Source organism: Eutrigla gurnardus (assembly GCF_963514095.1).
Source record: "Eutrigla gurnardus genome assembly, chromosome: 18".
NCBI classification, from domain to species: domain Eukaryota; kingdom Metazoa; phylum Chordata; class Actinopteri; order Perciformes; family Triglidae; genus Eutrigla; species Eutrigla gurnardus.
Window position 1 is genome coordinate 3,475,154 of NC_139929.1, and position 19,352 is coordinate 3,494,505.

The window sequence follows — 19,352 nt, forward strand, 5'->3', positions numbered from 1 at the left end:
AGATGTGGACGCAATGAGACACTTAATCCAGAAACAATCATGTTTTTAATCTGCTTCATCTATCCAGTTACATGAGGGGTATCGCCACACTTCAGACATTTGAGGAGCTTCCCTGCGAGGAGCCAGACGGACCGGACGTAAGACGCATCCAGACACACAATGGAAACAAATTGCATCCTCCCACTTTGAATACAAATATAAACCGATGGAAAATAACAATAAAGTGCATGTTTTGCGTCCTCTCTGCTTTAGGATGAGCAGAGTGACAGCGGCATGATCCTCCCATCCGAGGAGCTGAAGCATCTGACGTGGAATGACACCACCAAGAACAGGAACCTCAGCAGGTGGCGACCTCTGACTTCTTCACTGCCTCATCATAGCAGACCAGACATCTTGTCATCTGGAAGTCATCGTTACACGTTGCTAATGATGGAGCAGATTTAATCATTGCATACTATACTTGACGTATTTCGACATACTTTACTGACTTTTTGAGACATACTATACTATGACTTTTTTTGACATACTTTACTTTTGTTTTAATTACTTTTTCCCGACATACTTTACCCTGACTTTCTTCCGACATACTTTTTTTTATGACTTTTTCATTACCTTTTTCGACATACTTTACTCTGACTTTTTTATGACTTTTTCTGACATACTTCACTATGACTTTCTTTATGACGTTTTCCGACATACTTCACTATGACTTTTTTTTTTTCACTTTTTCCGACATACTTCACTATGACTTTTTTTATGACTTTTTCCGACATACTTGACTGACTTTTTTTTATGACGTTTTCCGACATACTTTACTATTACTTTTTTTATGACTTTTATGACTTTTTTATGACTTTTTCAGACATACTTCACTATGACTTTTTCCGACATACTTCACTATGACTTTTTTATAACTTTTTCTGACAAACTTGACTATGACTTTTTTTTATGACTTTTTCCGACATACTTTACTATGACTTTTTTTATGACTTTTTCCAACATACTTCACTATGACTTTTTTATGACTTTTTCAGACATACTTCACTATGACTTTTTTATGACTTTTTCCGACATACTTTACTATGACTTTTTTTTATTTTTCCGACATACTTCACTATGACTTTTTTTTTTTCACTTTTTCCGACATACTTCACTATGACTTTTTTTATGACTTTTTCCGACATACTTGACTGACTTTTTTTTATGACGTTTTCCGACATACTTTACTATTACTTTTTTTATGACTTTTATGACTTTTTTATGACTTTTTCAGACATACTTCACTATGACTTTTTCCGACATACTTCACTATGACTTTTTTATAACTTTTTCTGACAAACTTGACTATGACTTTTTTTTATGACTTTTTCCGACATACTTTACTATGACTTTTTTTATGACTTTTTCCAACATACTTCACTATGACTTTTTTATGACTTTTTCAGACATACTTGACTATTACTTTTTTATGACTTTTTCCGACATACTTTACTATGACTTTTTTTTATGACTTTTTCCAACATACTTCACTATGACTTTTTTATGACTTTTTCAGACATACTTTACTATGACTTTTTTTTATTTTTCCGACATACTTCACTATGACTTTTTTCATTACTTTTTCCGACATACTTTACTATGACTTTTTTTATGACTTTTTCCGACATACTTCACTATGACTTTTTTATCACTTTTTCCGACATACTTTACTATTACTTTTTTTATCACTTTTTCCGACATACATTACTATTACTTTTTTTTATCACTTTTTCCGACATACTTGACTGACTTTTTTTTATGACGTTTTCCGACAAACTTGACTATGACTTTTTTTTATGACTTTTATGACTTTTTCCGACATACTTCACTATGACTTTTTTATCACTTTTTCCGACATACTTTACTATTACTTTTTTTATCACTTTTTCCGACATACATTACTATTACTTTTTTTATGACTTTTTCCGACATACTTGACTGACTTTTTTTTATGACGTTTTCCGACAAACTTGACTATGACTTTTTTTTATATATGACATACATACATATAATATTACTATGACTTTTTTTATGACTTTTTCCGACATACTTTAGTATGACTTTTTTATAACTTTTTCTGACAAACTTGACTATGACTTTTTTTTTTTTACTTTTTCCGACATACTTGACTATTACTTTTTTTATGACTTTTTCCGACATACTTGACTGACTTTTTTTTATGACGTTTTCCGACATACTTTACTATTACTTTTTTTTATGACTTTTATGACTTTTTTATGACTTTTTCCGACATACTTCACTATGACTTTTTTATAACTTTTTCTGACAAACTTGACTATGACTTTTTTTTATGACTTTTTCCGACATACTTGACTATTACTTTTTATGACTTTTTCCGACATACTTTACTATGACTTTTTTTATGACTTTTTCCGACATACTTCACTATGAGGTTTTTTTTTTACTTTTTCCGACATACTTCACTATGACTTTTTTATGACTTTTTCCGACATACTTTAGTATGACTTTTTTATAACTTTTTCTGACAAACTTGACTATGACTTTTTTTTATGACTTTTTCCGACATACTTGACTATTACTTTTTTATGACTTTTTCCGACATACTTTACTATGACTTTTTTTATGACTTTTTCCGACATACTTCACTGTGACTTTTTTTTTTACTTTTTCCGACATTCTTTAGTATGACTTTTTTATAACTTTTTCCGACATACTTTACTATGACTTTTTTATGACTTTTTCCGACATACTTTACTATGACTTTTTTTATGACTTTTTCCGACATACTTCACTATGACTTTTTCCAACATACTTTAGTATGACTTTTTTATAACTTTTTCTGACAAACTTGACTATGACTTTTTTTTTATGACTTTTTCCGACATACTTGACTATTACTTTTTTATGACTTTTTCCGACATACTTGACTATTACTTTTTTTATGACTTTTTCTGACATACTTCACTATGACTTTTTTTTTTACTTTTTCCGACATACTTCACTGTGACTTTTTTTTTTACTTTTTCCGACATTCTTTAGTATGACTTTTTTTATGACTTTTTCCGACATACTTCACTATGGCTTTTTTATAACTTTTTCTGACAAACTTGACTATGACTTTTTTTTATGACTTTTTCCGACATACTTTACTATGACTTTTTTTATGACTTTTTCCGACATACTTCACTATGACTTTTTTATGACTTTTTCAGACATACTTTACTATGACTTTTTTATGACTTTTTCAGACATACTTTACTATGACTTTTTTTTTTATTTTTCCGACATACTTCACTTTGACTTTTTTCATTACTTTTTCCGACATACTTTACTATGACTTTTTTATGACTTTTTCCGACATACTTTAGTATGACTTTTTTATAACTTTTTCTGACAAACTTGACTATGACTTTTTTTATGACTTTTTCCGACATACTTGACTATTACTTTTTTATGACTTTTTCCGACATACTTTACTATGACTTTTTTTATGACTTTTTCCGACATACTTCACTATGAGGTTTTTTTTTTACTTTTTCCGACATACTTCACGTTGACTTTTTTTTATGACTTTTTCTGACAAACTTTGACTATTACTTTTTTTTATGACTTTTTCCGACATACTTTACTATGACTTTTTTTTTACTCTTTCCGACATACTTCACTATGACTTTTTTATGACTTTTTCCGACATACTTTAGTATGACTTTTTTATAACTTTTTCTGACAAACTTGACTATGACTTTTTTTTATGACTTTTTCCGACATACTTTACTATGACTTTTTTTTTTATAATTTTTACCAACATACTTTACTATGACTTTTTTCTGATGTACTTTTTGACTTTTATTTATTTTTCTGACATACTTTTTTATGACTTTTTTGATTACTTTATCTGACATACTTTTTAATTACTTTTTTCATTACTTTTGTCGACATACTCTCATGAAAGTCATGAAAAAAGACAGAAAATAGTATGTCCAGAAAACAAAGTGGAAAAAGTCAAATTATAGTAAGTCGAAAAAGCATATCGGAAAGAGTCATGGAAAAAGTCATAAACAAGTCATAGTATATAGTATGTTGAAAAAAGTCATGAAAAAAAGTCAGTACAGTACGTCAGAAAAAATCATGAAAAAAGTCATAGTGTAGTATGTTATAAAGTTATAGTATTTAGTTATACTAGTAGTTTTTTATAATATGTATGAAATGTATGGACATACTTTGCTATGATGTTTTGCCAGACCTACGGGACTACAAGCCAGTTTCTGCAAAATAGTAAAACTACCAGTTTTATCACATGTAATACCTGAACATGATAACTCTTAATGGGTATGTTTTTATATTCTTCAGCTTCACTAAGTGCCGGGACAACCAGGTGCCTTTCCTGTGCAATGACATCACCGGTCTCCGTGACAGCAAGCCGTCTCTCTCGCCGTGTGATTGGGAATCTGACGAGGGCGGCTCTCCTCCTCCGGACTACAACTCTGCTTTTCTCTACCCCTCCCTCTAGCATCCCTTCCTAGACAGCTTTATGCAGGGTATACATTTTTTTAATGCCAATAATATTTAGTCAACTATGACTTATTCTGCTTTTCAACTTTGCATCCTCTACCTCATTATATCTGCATGTATTCACGTTTCCTTGAAGAAAAAAAAAACACCCTCTGCAGTATTACCAAGTATTATCTTGCATCATAACCTCTTCCAAGAGCAGCTGAGTATTACCTGATAGTACTTATATGCAGTTATGCAGAATGTATCCACTGACCCACCACTACTAGAGCTTCTTGTATTGGTACCTCATGTGCTGAGCTTCGTGAAGAGGAACACTGCTGTATGAAATAACGGTTCCTCCTTCACAGCTACTATATGCTGGAAAAACACAAGTTATTATACACTGAATTATAGTATGAGACCGGATGTATTGTAAATGAATCTCACTATGAATATACACTCAGTTGCCAGTTTACTTTCATGAAGGTTATAACGATCAGTTTCACAGAAAAAAAAGGTGCTGATTTCTAAGAAAAAATATGAGAAATATATGAGAGTTCAATCATTTTTTCTCATAGTTTGAACAAAAACATTACCTGCAGAACCTAAAAATGTGACAATTGAGTGTATATTTAATTCTGTATTTAAGTTTCCTTAGATATAGAATTAAGTCAAATTATTCAAAATGGACAAAAACACACATATATACACATTTTTCATGCTGTTTTTGCAATGTATTTCCATGTAAAAAAAACAAACATTGAATGCATGAACATCAATTAAATATGCTTATCACCATATGTGGAGAGACAATTAATTATGTACCCAATTGAAAAACATGACAAGATCCTACATGTATCAGTTTTGGTATTCTTTATTAAAATACTGCTGTACACACAAATATTGCAAAATTTGAGACAACGAACACAAGGGGGGCATAAAACATACTAACATGGTGATTGTAGGTGTGTTGGTGTGGGGGAGGAGGAGAAGGTCGTCCCTAATAACTGGAGTGTGTGTGATGTGGAAGATATTGATATGAGCACTGACGTTGTGTGGACTGAGTTAGGGGCGTGTGTGTGCGTGTTTGTGTGTGTGAGTTTTGAGGGTCTTTTTCCTAAAGCACCACATTCACCAAATTTTGTCCGTTCATTTCACTAAAACAGAGGAAGTAGTACATGATCTAACACAGCCAGCTCCCTGCAGGTTTGTTACCCCAAAGTACAGATCATCCACTTCCATGAGAACTTTGAAAAAGTCTGTCAAAGCCAAGACATTGTTCCTGTTAACACCTTTAAGCTTGATTTGTCTCTCATCTTACACAGCGCTTCATACACGAAACCCTGATTTTCTACAGTCTTATGTTTGTACACACTCGTCAAAAGCTATTGAGAACTAGAGTAAGGCAGAGAAATCAAGAACAGTTGTGAGACGGAGCTCGGACTGATCCCTTCGTCAGGGTGAAGCGGGTTTTGCACCTTGATTTGGTTCAATAATATTCAAATCATCAATGGAATATGAACCGTACTTAAGGGGCAACATGAAATCCCTCAAACCAAGATCTCCGCTGTGCAGCTAACATCCTAGAAACCTCCACCTGAAGACGTCCCACCCACTCCATGGTGCTCTGACTGGACAGGGGGGCGGCCAATGACAGCCAAACACATTCAATCACTGGGCCCCTCCAGCTGTTAGTCATCCTGAGAGAAATCCAAGCTATCCAAGTGAATGCAGCAGCCAGCGCCACTGCTTTGTCTCCAGCACATTTGTATAATCATGATCTTTAAAAAGTCGAATAAAACAAAACTGTTGGTGCCCTGTTCTCTCCTTCGCCCTCCGTCCCTTTCCCCTAAAACCCCTGCTGGAATTGGTCCACAGAATAATAAAGTTGAATCGAGGCAAAAATAAATTGCCCTCCCAGTTCCCATCATGCATTCCTGCACAATATCCGAGCAAAGTGAAATAAAACAGCTAGAAAAAAATAAAAATCACAAAACGTGTCACTTTTTTTGTCAAATGTAAGAGTGGCCGAGATCCCCCGGAGGGGAAGTGAAGATCTGGATAAAAGCAGGAAGAAGAAGGGAGAGTGAAGAGAGGCAGAAAGGAGAGGTTGGGGGGGGAGGAGATGAGGAAGGGCAGGGGGACAAAATAAGGACATTCCACAAAGAGGCAGCTGTGGCTCCACCTCAACAGAAGCCCCACCCAAGGGCTACAACCAAGTGCTAAACAGCCAAACCAAAATGACACATACTTGAGCAGTTTGTCACTACGGCGTCTACTTACCAAAAAGGTGGTGGTGCCGCTATGTAACAAACACTTGGTAGACATCATCAGGAGAAGACACCCCTTCCTCAGTGCAAACAAGACACATTTTAGCCCCCCCTGAATCCCAGTCCATGATAGCCCTCCAACCCACGATCCTGATGTTTCACAATAGCAAAAATCTATTTGATTATTCCAGTTTTAACAAACCCCTCCCACCCACCCAAGTGGTTTGTCCTTTCTGAGGGGGAACCAACAACCAAGGCAAAAGGTGGGCTGGCCCATTTAATGAAACAGGTGCTGTCCCCACCTTAATGAACGCCTCGAGTGGCGTGTCCCATCTAGTGCTCAGAATGAAGGGGTGTGGTCTCCTGCTGGAAGAGACACATAGGCAATAGAACGCTGGAATTTGTCGTAATTTTTTTTTTTTTTTTTTTTTTAACTGCTGTTATTTCTGTCCGTGTGTGACTTTAGCTCTCTGTACACCCTGTAGGCCACTCACAGATGATGATAAAAATAACAAAAATTAACAAAAAAATTAAAATCTTAGTGCATCCTCATCAGAAAAATAAACCCCCAACTGTAGAAATAAACAATAAAAGCCAGAAAAAGTTCAAAACCTCACGGTTTGTTTCTCGTTTTGTTCCCCGAATCTAAAAAAAATGTCATCATACTCGTTCGTCACAGTTTCCGTTTTTTGTCCATTTACGGCTTTTCTCTCCCCCACCCCACCCTCCCGGTTTGTTTTTACGAATTTCAGCTGCGGGGTTTAGGAAAACTGAAAAAAAATACACTTTAGAAAAAGCCTTCCTGGTGGACATGGTCAGTGTATGTGACTGAGGTTCACGAAGCCCTGCCTCGCTGCCTTCGCCATGCTGATGTCATCTCCATGAGCCTGGTCCTCCGCTGTAGTGCAATAGTGTGCTCCAGGAACGGGCTGTCCCATCCCGGGCCCGAAGAGGGCGCTACAGAGAGCCGGAGGCTGCAGCCTGCAGCTCCTGGAAGGTACTGTCGAAGCAACGCTTCAGGTCCGAGTAGGTCACAACCAGGACGCTTTTCTCGTCCCGAGACACCAGGCTGATCTTCTCAGGAACACCCGCGTCCAGCTGTGTCGAGACAGGAAGATACGGTCAAAAAACAATATTTAGGAAGCAAACTGGTGCATTGACTCAATGTTTAGGACTTTAATCAGAGCTGCAACCATTAGTTGATGAACCAAAAAGTAAAAGAAATCCATCTGCAAATATTTTTTATTGAATAAAGGTATCATTTTTCAAAGGAGGTGTTTTTGTAACATTTTAAGGCTTTAAGAAATAACATTTTCAGTGTTGTGGATTTTTTTTAGACCAAACGATTAATCAACAGAAGACTCATCATTGATGAAAAATTGTTGTTTTTAAGCAACTAAGTGGACGGAAAATCAAGATTTCATGCTGAACGACTGTCCCCAGATGAACTTACACATCTGAGATGAGTCATATGTGAATGTAGAGTTATATTAAAGTACAAAAGATCACAGCTTTAAACCACTTCAGACTTAAACATTGAAAAGAGGAACAACAGAAGTGTGAAAAAGAAAGAATTATGTGATGAATCTAAAAACTTAAGATGGTGGTCAAGGCTGCTTCGAGTTTTAAATTCACAGTTCAGTACCACAGCTCTGGAAATGCAAAGTAGGAAAATTAAAAATAAGAATGAGGAAATGTCACTGACTTTGTTGAGGCAGGAGACAATGTGGCTGAGATCGATCCAGGGTGTCCCAGCTTCCGTCACCTGGTGGAATAGGTGATCCCGGAAAAGCTTCAACAGGTAGCGGTCGCCCGTCTCAGACCACGTCGGGTCTTTCTGAAACCTGAGTCACACAAACAGAAGATCACACTGGAGTAACACAACCACAAATCACGCATACAGTATCGTAATAAAGTGCTACTTACTCTGGACGCTCGTTGATGTTGCCCAGTTTGGCCAGCAGGCGGAAAAGACGACCGTTTTGCACCTCCTGCAAATAAACGATTTAAGGTCATACAAACGTTTTGTATATATTTATTGGAGAGTCGGTAGTGAGGAGATAGGAAGCATGTTCACACCGTGGACGTTGCAGTTGTGTGTTGTAACCATTTGCCTACCAGCATCTTCCAACAGGTCCTCCAGTTCACATTTACGGTCAGCATCCGAAAAGTACGATTTTTGAGCAGTTGCACCAAAAGTTGATTTAGAGTTTAGCACATTTACACTTGACACTTAAGGGGATATAGACACATAAATATGCAAACAAGCAAATCAATTTAAAAAAGGGCAATGTGTAAAAGCTTTGCACCTCTATTACTGGGTCCATACAATCTAAATTTATGAAGCCAAATAACTGAACAGCAAGTGAGAACTTAGTTGAAGCAACTTTGGCTGCGATTACAGCATCGAGCCTTGGTGCGACGGGCAGAACACTTTCTGAAAGCACTGTATGTGACAATTCCTCCTTAAATGGAGCACTTTGAAATAACAAGACTACTCATGACGGTCAGAAACTGAAACGCCGTCGCTCGACTTTCTGTCCATACATGGAGCTGGACCTCGTTTCCTCAGAGGAGCCAGAAGCACTTCCTCCTGACGGAAAGTCGACCAGAAGAAGATGCATTTTCTTCCAACTACATCGATTCTTTTGTGTGTAATCTCATCAAAATGATCGTTTACTGGAAATCCAAGACAACAATCACCAGCTCTAACATCATCGATTTAATAAAAAAAAAAGCTCCTACACATCAAAACCTACTGTGAAGTAATTCTGATGTCATCTCATTTATCTGAATATTTAGAGGGCTAGCTGCTCCCATGTTTTAAAACACAGCAGCTACAGAAGATTACTGGCTGTGTTCGACTCCATATCAAATTATTGTCAACAAGTAATAGCTCACCTTTCGTCTCTGTGGATATAATTTACCCCTGCCTCTCCTCTCTCTTCCTCCTCTCTCACACTGTCACACACTGTTTTCTGCACTGTTGGACAAAGTGAGAATGATTGAAAACCAATGATTTACGTTGGATTTCTACCTACCATTGTTAAAATCGCCTTGCTTTTCAGTAAAAAAAAGGTTTACATTTTAGGGTAAGGCTTTTGAAGAGTAATGCTGCTATCTCAGCAGAAAGTCTGTATCTGTGTGGGATCGTCTGTATTTTTTGTTTAAATGACAGCTTTGCAGGGCAGTGGAGGCCTTTTATTATTCTTGCTCAAATGCATTTGTTTGAAAAGGGTTTCAACAATTGAAACAATGGCGATCACCGTCCGCAGCTCGACACAACGGTGCTGTATTTTTAAAAAAAGTTATTGTTGCAACGGCGTTGTCGACGATAGAGATCACCAGCCAATTGAAAAACAACACTTCTATCACCTGTGTGCAGATACACAGGCAGCTTACACATTATGCACAGATGGTCAGATAAACCAGAAACGCTTACGCTCTACCCACCAGCACAGATGTCAGCAGATAACAGGCGGGTTTGGACAGAAAAGAGAAGAAAAAAACTATTTTTCTAGGTCAGTTTTATTACCAGAGTGTTAATTCCTTGTTCTGATCATAAGTTGTTCTCTGAATTTAAGTTGGCGACATCTTGTGAGCCCTGCTGGACATCTAACAGAAGATTAACGGAAGTCAACTGCAGTTAAAAAGGTGAAAACACAAACAACTCGGTGCACGTGCACAGAGCCTGAGAGTAAAGAGGAAGTTGGGTGCATTAACGAGAAGAAAGATGAGGCGAGGGTGGTTGTTTCACATATTCACACTATCACAGGGAGACTAAACTCGAGACGAGATTGTATATACCATACAGCATCCTGTGTGCACAGAACTTCCTCTTAGCACACTCAACCAAAGGCCTACTTCCGGCCAATACCTAAGAATATCAGCCTGATGAGAAGCCGGCTGAATCATGCATGCTCATGCATGCACGCTCTCCACTCTGTGATACAAACTCTCCCTTTGTGTTTTTGTAAGTATTCCTGCAGTACCCTTCACGTACCTTGGCCAGGTCCTCCTCAATGACATCATTCCTCATCTGCGATGCATCCAGTTGTGTGTAGAATCGAGCGCCGATCATCGGCATGATGTCGTTGACGCTGCGCATGCGGGACTGTTCGGTCAGCAGATACCTGCACACACACAAACACACACACAAACACACACAAGCACGTCAGTTTGCCTTCAGCTGAGTTGGAAAGGTGGCCTCAAGTCTTTAGGCAACATTTTTATGGGAGTTCAAATTGTGTTCTGCTTGTACGATAATGTGAACACTGCAAAAATTATTTAATCATATTATTACACATACATTAGCCACAGTGTTTTGTAAACTTTGATATGATTGTAGTTTTTTTGTACAGCATCTTACATCATGTTTATCAAAACATCCTGCGCTGACAGTTGCATGACTTCCATGCAAACATGGGACTACGTCTTGTGGCCAGAGGGAAATAAAGCAAATGTCTTGCTGACAAAAGGCGAGGAAGTTCAATCATGTGGATATGGGGATGTTCACAGAACTTTCCCGTTCGCTGCACATACAAATCTCAACTCGAGCCGGTGATTAGGCATGAACTTTTCCCCCCAAATTGAATCAGGATAACTCAGAGTCTGAAATGAATATGAGGTTGTACTCTCTTCTTTTCTTACAGAATTAGGTTCTTGAGGTCTGAAGAGTAGTTGATGGACACCAGCTCCATGGCCTTCTGCAGGTTCTCCCTTTGAATACCAGCCAATGAGTTGCAAGCCAACGCCAGCACCACCTTGCCCAGGGACACTAGGTCTGCTTGCTACACAACGAAAAAACACATCACAGAAGTACAGATAAGTGGATGAGATACAACTCTTTGCATTGACACTCCTATGATGAATGTCCATGTTTAAGTGGCCACAAACTACGTCGTTAAATGTACCTGGTACTGTGGCATTAGGGCAAGATGATTGGTCTGACTGCTGTCAAAGGTTAAGACATCAAACACCCCAACACAGTTCACCCGTAACCTGCAGAGACAAGAGAGCATTTCATCAATAGTTTATGTGCATGTCTGAGTGCATTGAGTGCACACAAACACATGGGGGGGGGGGAAAGGAAGCATCAACTGAAAAGGCTCTTCCCCTTTTAATGTATTTACAGTCAAAACAACTACACCTTCTGAGCTGGAAATTGAAATGGGTGCTGTTCCGTACACCGCCGTATATGGCTATGGGTGACGGGATCTGAAAAACCACATTCATGTTGAAAGATCACGTGTTTGTGCACGCATGTACCTGGTCTTGCCAGTAATAAGAATCTTGCTGGGGTCCATGACGCGGCAGGCCAGGCCGGCGGTGTGGATGGTGCGCAGCGCCGAGCTGAGCTGGACAATGTAGGCCCAGATCAAGGACTCGGGGAGCAGACCGGCATGCTGCCGCGGCGGGGGTGGTTCATGTTGTCCTGCACACGGAGACATGCTTTACCACACACATGCAGCCTAAAGGGTGAAACATTACTCATGGACTAAATCTCAAACTCTTATCAACTTCCTAGGTACGCTTATCTTCCGAGAAGAACGGTCTCTCGCTGTTGTGATGTCAGTAAGACGCATCATTTCGACCTAATTCTCCTGTATCACAGCGAACCCAATCTGCAGATTATTCTCGAGAATGTCAGAAAACAATGAAGAATAGCCATCATCATTTCCAAAAGCCTGAGGTGACGTCTTCAAATTGTTTTTGTCTGAACCACAAGACACAAAGATACTCGGTTTACATTTTATATTAAACTAACTTTAACTTGTTAATTGTTAAATTAGTTAATTGTTTAAACTCCAGCATGAACAGAAAAAATAGAGGAACTTCAGCTCACCGTTACCAAAAATAATGTCTACAATCAGTTTGTTAGCTTGTAATATTCTGTAGCTTTTACCACAAACATACGGTTTGGAAATGTTACTCTGGCGAGTTTCTGGGTGTGTACTGTTCAACAAATACCACAATTTTATACTGGGAATGCCATTCCAGAAAGAAAATAATTTGCACTTTATTCTCCAGTGAGTTTTAAGATATCTTGTTAGTTTGTCCCCTGCTAAATTCTATATAAATATCATCCTTTATGGCTCGTTATCAGTGGTTGCTACAGAAAACACAAAGCCCAGGATCTGACTGGTTTTGCTTCCTCTGTCTGGATTCCTGTAGGTAGGCCTTACAGCACCTGCCCTGGGATCAGTTTCAGCCACAGTTTCCTCCAAGTCACCGTGTCTCTCTTGCACAGACACACACATGCGCCAACTGTCAAACTGGGACACTTCACAGACTCAAAACACCCGAATATACTTTAAAGCATCCACAAGAGTGGTTCTAGACCTTTACATCTTGCCTTTATTTGAAGCGAACCGAGACGTTTTTATATGTGCCAGTAAGTCAACAATCATCTGATGCGAGCACAACTGCAGGCACTGCATACCCAAATAGATCTCGGGTTGGTGACCTCATTAGCAAACAAACCGAAATGTGTGAAGCAGAAGGGTGCGGACCGGCATCTGAGGTGATGCTGGGGCTGAGTGTGCAAGGGTGGGAAAGACCAACTCACCCCATTTCCTCTTCGTAAAGTACGAGTCCGCTGCTGGGTCGTTGAAGTGTCTGCTGAACATGGTTTCTGCACCCGCGTGGAAGTCGTAGGAGAACACCAACGCTAGGTCCAACAGAGAAGAGCAGGAAAGATTTAGAGCTATACTTACTTTTAAAAGTGCTAGTATTGCCCCGCACTGGAGATGCACCAAACAATCGGCTGTGGATCTGCTGACGCTTTTGACTTTTCATGGATCAGAGACGTCATTTTTAGGGGCTCGAGATGCTCTAAATGGAAATTCTGATTTGCCCTGCACGTACTGTATATCACATTTAGGATTTTAAAAAAAGAAGTACCTTGGGGCCATACTCTAAACCCAAGAGGAAGTCAGCCACTTTGAACTTCTTGTAAATTTCTGGCAATTTCTAGGCACTGTACTTCAACAAACCCCATACTAAAGATTTAACACTAGACTTGAAATTTGGTGAGTACAATCTAAAAACCTTTGCAATGGAAGCTTTTAACGTTTGAGCTCTTATGAAAAGGCGTTGCCATGGCGTGGCATTGAATTTACATGCTTTACTAGTAAACAACAAGCTGTTACTCGATTGTATTTGTAAAATCAAGGGTTATTGTGCGTTTTCTGAATCGCTCCAAGCATCTCCTGTTCAGCAAATCTGGTAAATCAAATTTTATCAGGAGTAAGAGCTGCGTGATTTTCCAGGGATTCTGCTGATGGACACCAGCTGGCAGAAGGACTGTGTAGCCAGCTGGATCGTGTAAAAACGAACCGTATCCAGGAGACACATACATGGTCATGTACAAAGTGCTGTACGTAAAAACACACTCACAGTGGTCTCCAAAGGCCTTGGTGGTGAAGACCTCCCTTAGTGTTACAGAGTTTGAATGCTGAATCTTCTTCCACATGTCCACCAACATCATGCACTTGGTGTTAACAAGGCGGAAACCTGGATTAATTTGAAAAAAGATACACAACACGCATCAACAGGTTATTTACCACACTACCACGACATCCTGTGGCACCTTTAAATATATGAATACCATTAAACCTCTTATGAAGTTTGTGTGTTTTCTCTGTACAACAACAAGTCATTTCCCAGTAACGGGGAAAGTACATGTTGATTTCTTCCCGATAGTAAAGAAAAGGTTTTCTACTAAACAAATGAACTCACAAATAACCAACTCATTTCCAATGCAGATGACAAATGACAATTTCTTATCAGCATTACCATGTATCCTTCTCAGGCAGTAAGGCAGGTCATCCTTGCTGTTGACCGCCTTGTAGCAGGAAGTGATGTAGCTGAAGTTGCTGGTCTTCTGCATGCGGTTTGGTGGTGGGACTGGCTCGAGAGGGAAAAGGCTGTGGTAGCTGTCTACCTCAGACGGTACATCTGCCAAAGAGAAGTAGTTTCAGAAGGTAAAAAAAAAAAAACATTAGCACGCTAACATGTAATCAAAAAAATGGCTCCAAAACATCATAGCCCATATAAACAATTACTTGTATTGAGCCATACTAAATCAGCAGCACATCATCATGTGTTTCCTATATCATTATTTTTATTCATGTATATATGATGTCATTTTTCCCAGAAGTTTAGCCCATTGTTACTTGCCTGGCAACTGACAGAAAAAAATAAAACCTATTTCAACATACTTCCACGCTAACATGAGGAAACCAACTCCACTTTTGTTTCAGTAAACAATGCAGATTTGTTTACTTGAAAAACCAACAATAGCATCAAAACTGGACAGGACAATGGAATGGGAAATTAGTGAATCACCAGCGACCCTTTGTTCTGACAACAGATTAGACCCTGTACCTGGGTTCTCTGAGTGGTCAATCTGGGCCATGGTTATCAGATGTCTGTTTATCAACTCCTGGAGGGGAAAAACATAAGGAGGGCATCACATCAGATGTTAACACCAGATAAGATGACATGGAAGATGCTTAGTGAAAAAGGGAGATGGAGAAGTGGAAAATACCTGTCTGAGTTCATCAGCCATGAAGAAGGACGGGGCATTGGCTTTGGGCTGCATGTAAGCCACATGTGGCGCAGTGGGGGGATAGATATGGTACGTAGGAAACACCTGCAATGAAACCAGAGTAACACAGCTTCCTAATTATCGAGAAATGAAAACCAGTGATCACGCAAGTCATTTTTTTAAAGCTCATAGCTACGCAAATAAATGTGATGGAACGAAACTCTTTCAGGATGTTTATAAAAGTGTAAATAGGGTAACAAAACATCAGCTGAGGTCGCAATCTGTGATTTCTAAGATTGTTGGTTGTCTACAGGGAAAAACGAAAGCTTCGTCATGTGCAGGAATTTAGGAGTCGACGCTTTTGCTGCTCAAAAGAACCTGAGATCATATAGAGTTTTAAACGTAGACACATTTAAATTTAGTTTCCTTGTTTCTAATCCATTTCTTCAATTATTTTGACAGTATTTCCTAACTACAATACAGAGAAGGGCGCTGTGTGCAGGACATACCATCCCAGCCATTGGTGCTGGGGTATTGTCTGTGTAGAAGTAGGTGGTACCCCCTACAGTCTCTTTCTGGATTATGTGAGGACCCGGGTCAGCTGCAGTGGTGGGCACCATGTAGTTGGCAGGGTTTGGGGTGTGACTGCGCCTACGAGGAGCAGGTGAGGTGTGCGGTGTAATTTTTGGGGAGTGGAGAGGAGAAGATCCCGCAGACAGAGACATGCCTAAAATTGGACACAAAAAGATTCTGCTTTTGTTTCAACAGTAGTACTTTACACAAGAGGGAACTCCCCCAACTTGATGAACTATACAATTTCAGAGCTAAAGATGGAAAACAAAACTGAGCCATGTAGAAAGTAGAGCGAAGCATATATAGCGAGGTGATTTTTCTGTGTGTGAGAGACGCTCCGAAAATCCTCACCAGGGGCCAGTGCAGCAGCTGTGGAGCTGCTGAGGCCAGGATGTGGGAAGATAGGCGAGGGGAAGGCCTGGACAGTGGACTGAGCCATAGTGGGCATACGTGGAGCTCCCTTGGGGATGAACTCACTTGCTGTCGGGTTAGGAGCCTAGTGGCACAAGAGTTAACATGCATGACTTTACATTAAATCAACCACACCTGTTGGAGACAATAGAGACAAAGATGGAAATGAAATGTACACTAGATATATCTACCAGCTCATGTATATAAAAAAAGCATTTTTCCGTCTAGGACGGGATGCTTGCGTGCTCACCTTTCTCCTTTGAGAAATGCTAAGAGCACCAAAATCACTGAACAGTGAGGATGTCGGGGAGTTCACTGGATCTGTGGAGACCAAAAAAAAAGTTCAGCAGTGGGCCCTTTCAACATTTAAGGGATGAACACTGAACATGGCTAAGAAGAGCACTACAGACGTCTTACCATGAGTGCTGTGGCTGAAGTTCTTGGCACCATCATTGAGGAGACTGGGAGAGCTACTGCTGGTTGTCATTCGCTAAAGACGTCATGAAAAACAAAGGTGTCACAGAAGAATGTTCATCAACATTGCGTTATGATAAAACGTTTAGATTCAAAAACTTTTTAAACAATACAATTAATACGTGCATGCATAACACTTCAATAAATAATGTTGTGGCTCAGTTTACGTGAGGATCTGCAACAGCAACGTGACCACATTGACGTGCGTTTTCTAAGCAGTTTGTAGCCACACATCCACAACTTCCCTTTCCTACCTGCATCATTGAGTATTTAGACTCCGCTGGGCTTCCAAATCCATTGACCCCAATAAAGCTGCTGCTGAAGTAAGAGTTGGTGAGATTGGCATCACTCAGGTTTGCACCCTCCATCCCTGGGACTGTGGATGACAGAAAAAAACAAAGTTTAGCAAATACTGATAGGACTAAGACTTGATACACCTTGGCAATAAAATGTGTTTATTTAACAGACACCAGACAGTAAAGCATTGCTACTGCGTGTTTGCTAAGCCACAATCACACAGCTAACTTCCTTTAAAAAGCATGTAAACAGTCCTACAGCTACAGTGAGCCACTACCACATGTCAATATCTCACCGAGGTTTCATTTAATAACAAACTATTAGAGCAACAATCACTAGTTCTAATTAATCCGGGTTAATTGGGACGTTGTAAGCTTTAGAGTCGCATGTGCACTTTAGTTTCTTCCCGTTTGTTTACGTTGGGGAAAACCAAACCACAACACAACGCTGAACCAATTCCCCGTTGAGCAGCTAGCGTGGCTACGCTAATGTTAGCAAACACTAAACTTGGGGGGCTACATCGCAACAGCAACACTACAGTTCACTTAACAACATTTAACAGGAGAGAAAAAATACCAGCGCTACTACTACAGTGGATAGTACCACGACTGAAGGCAAAAGCCAAGCGCGTTAAAAGTTAGTTAAAGCGGCCAGTTTAACGCTAGTTGAAGCTAACGCTAGCAGGCTAGCAGCTACACGAGCTAACGGTAGTGTGTTCCGGATTTCTGCCCACTCACAGCTGTCACACAACAACAGCAGGCCTCCTCCGTGCGAGCTGCAACAGCATGGCTAATGTTACACGTTGTTACACATAATCACATCAAAAGACAAAGCTAACGGTGTTTACCAAGACAGCTAAACAGCGTGCGCTAGGACAAAATGTAACCCACGTTGTTTTGGAGGCTGAAAGGCCTCAAGTGAATCCCCGGGCTAGATTTTAACAAAGCCCAACAAGGCCCAAAAGTAAAAGTCAGAGTGAGTCGCTCCGTGCATAAAGGCCTCGTCTCGCTGTAATCGTTACTCACTGGTTAACAGCTGCCCCTCCAGAGACGTGGCTGCAGGCCCCAATGATTCGCTTTTCTTGGGCACACCGGTCCCCCCGCCGCCGCCGCCACCACCACCGCCGCCGCCTCCGCCGCCTGGGCAGGCCGCCGCGGAGCCGCCGCCGAGGGAATACACCGCTGGCGTCCCGCCACCCCCGGCCATCGACATCGGGACGGGGCTACCGCCGCCGTGCAGCGGCATGCTTCCCATGGACGGATCCTCATGCAGGAACTGACACTCGTCTCCATAAAAGCACGTTTTGTCCTTCGCGTAATATCGGCAAAACTTCACCTTGACATTGGGTATCCCGGCACCCCCAAGCGGAACAGCTGAAGCTGGGAGTCCACTGTTCATGGCACCGCTGCTGCCGCCACCGCTGCTGCCGGAAGACACTCAAACATAGAGAGACGCAGATAGCTAGCCAGCTAGCCTGCAAACAAGTTTCCCCCCTTCAAAAAGGGACGGGATAAAATCACTTCAGCTGGCGGAGAACACTCAAAAAAACCCTACAGTACTCACATTATAAGGCTAAGATGCATTTCGGTTTAAGAAAATATCTCTGCAAGCGCAATCCTGGTCGTCGTTGTTGTCGCTATCCATGCAGCTGCCTTCCTCGCAAAGTAGCCTGTTGTTGTTTTTCTCTTGCTCTGCTAAAGCTGCTAGCATAGCGTTGCATTGTGGGTACGGCGTTTTGGGCAAAGCGTTTACCTGCCGCAAAAAATGTGAGTTCGCTGCACAGTGAAGATATGAACGCGAACGAGTAGGTTTGCAAAATTAAGATATGGTAAATTGTGGCATTTTTGCAGCTTATTGCGAAAATTACATTACGTTAATAATATAAACATAGAGTACAGTTTGCACAGAAACAAATAAAATTAGAGAAAACAATATATATATGAAAAAATATATATAAAAAATGTTTTTTTACTTTTAAAAATCTATTGTAATATTTATATAAGGAATGTATAATAATGTATTTATTTATTTGCAAACATATATAACAGATCGCACCTGTTTGTGTCTGCTCCCACTTGATTATATCACAAATATCTTACTCGAAATGCACCCCTACTATATATTTTCTTATATTTCTAACTTTAACTATGACTTTATAACGACTTTAATGCACGTTATTTTATTTCTGCTTCCATCATATTCCATTGTGCTATTATAATCGATTTCTTGCACATATATGATTATCTTTTTTTTTATATACA

At 39.9% G+C, this 19,352-nt stretch overlaps 2 protein-coding genes across 4 annotated transcripts in view; one reads left to right on the top strand and one right to left on the bottom strand.

Moving 5' to 3' along the window:
- Window positions 1-5,307, top strand: part of flt1 (fms related receptor tyrosine kinase 1) — a 31,328-nt gene extending 26,021 nt beyond the window's left edge. For both annotated transcript variants that reach the window (XM_084033713.1, XM_084033714.1), the window contains exons 28-30: window positions 68-137; window positions 253-344; window positions 4,372-5,307. In XM_084033713.1, coding sequence (XP_083889839.1) covers window positions 68-137; window positions 253-344; window positions 4,372-4,531 — 322 coding nt within the window. In that variant the 3' untranslated portion in view covers window positions 4,532-5,307. The remainder of the gene's footprint in view (window positions 1-67; window positions 138-252; window positions 345-4,371) is intronic.
- A 66-nt stretch (window positions 5,308-5,373) lies between these two features.
- On the bottom strand, window positions 5,374-18,776 carry pan3 (poly(A) specific ribonuclease subunit PAN3). Of its 2 annotated transcripts, none has more exons than XM_084033723.1 (19): window positions 18,655-18,776; window positions 18,117-18,514; window positions 17,049-17,170; window positions 16,738-16,810; window positions 16,571-16,641; window positions 16,261-16,405; window positions 15,846-16,063; window positions 15,337-15,441; window positions 15,174-15,231; window positions 14,583-14,744; window positions 14,184-14,300; window positions 13,354-13,455; window positions 12,054-12,219; window positions 11,699-11,786; window positions 11,436-11,575; window positions 10,789-10,918; window positions 8,712-8,776; window positions 8,491-8,629; window positions 5,374-7,883 (listed from the first exon to the last, which is right to left on the bottom strand). In XM_084033723.1, the coding sequence occupies exons 1-19, from the start codon at window positions 18,672-18,674 to the stop codon at window positions 7,743-7,745; spliced, it is 2,460 nt and encodes an 819-aa protein (XP_083889849.1). In that variant the 5' UTR covers window positions 18,675-18,776; the 3' UTR covers window positions 5,374-7,742. The 2 variants fall into 2 exon arrangements, with proteins under 2 accessions (XP_083889849.1, XP_083889850.1); XM_084033724.1 differs by having other exon boundaries at window positions 18,117-18,511; window positions 18,655-18,775.
- Between the last annotated feature and the right edge of the window lie 576 nt (window positions 18,777-19,352).

Bases quoted from the DNA above. Each gene is read 5' to 3' on its own strand.
- pan3 (XM_084033723.1), bottom strand. From the start codon at position 18,674: ATGCATCTTAGCCTTATAAT. The intron at 14,745-15,173 runs GTACAGGGTCTA...TCTCTTTGGCAG, and splicing joins TGACCACTCAGAGAACCCAG to ATGTACCGTCTGAGGTAGAC. The intron at 7,884-8,490 runs GTCAGTGACATT...GTCTCGACACAG, and splicing joins TTGTCTCCTGCCTCAACAAA to CTGGACGCGGGTGTTCCTGA.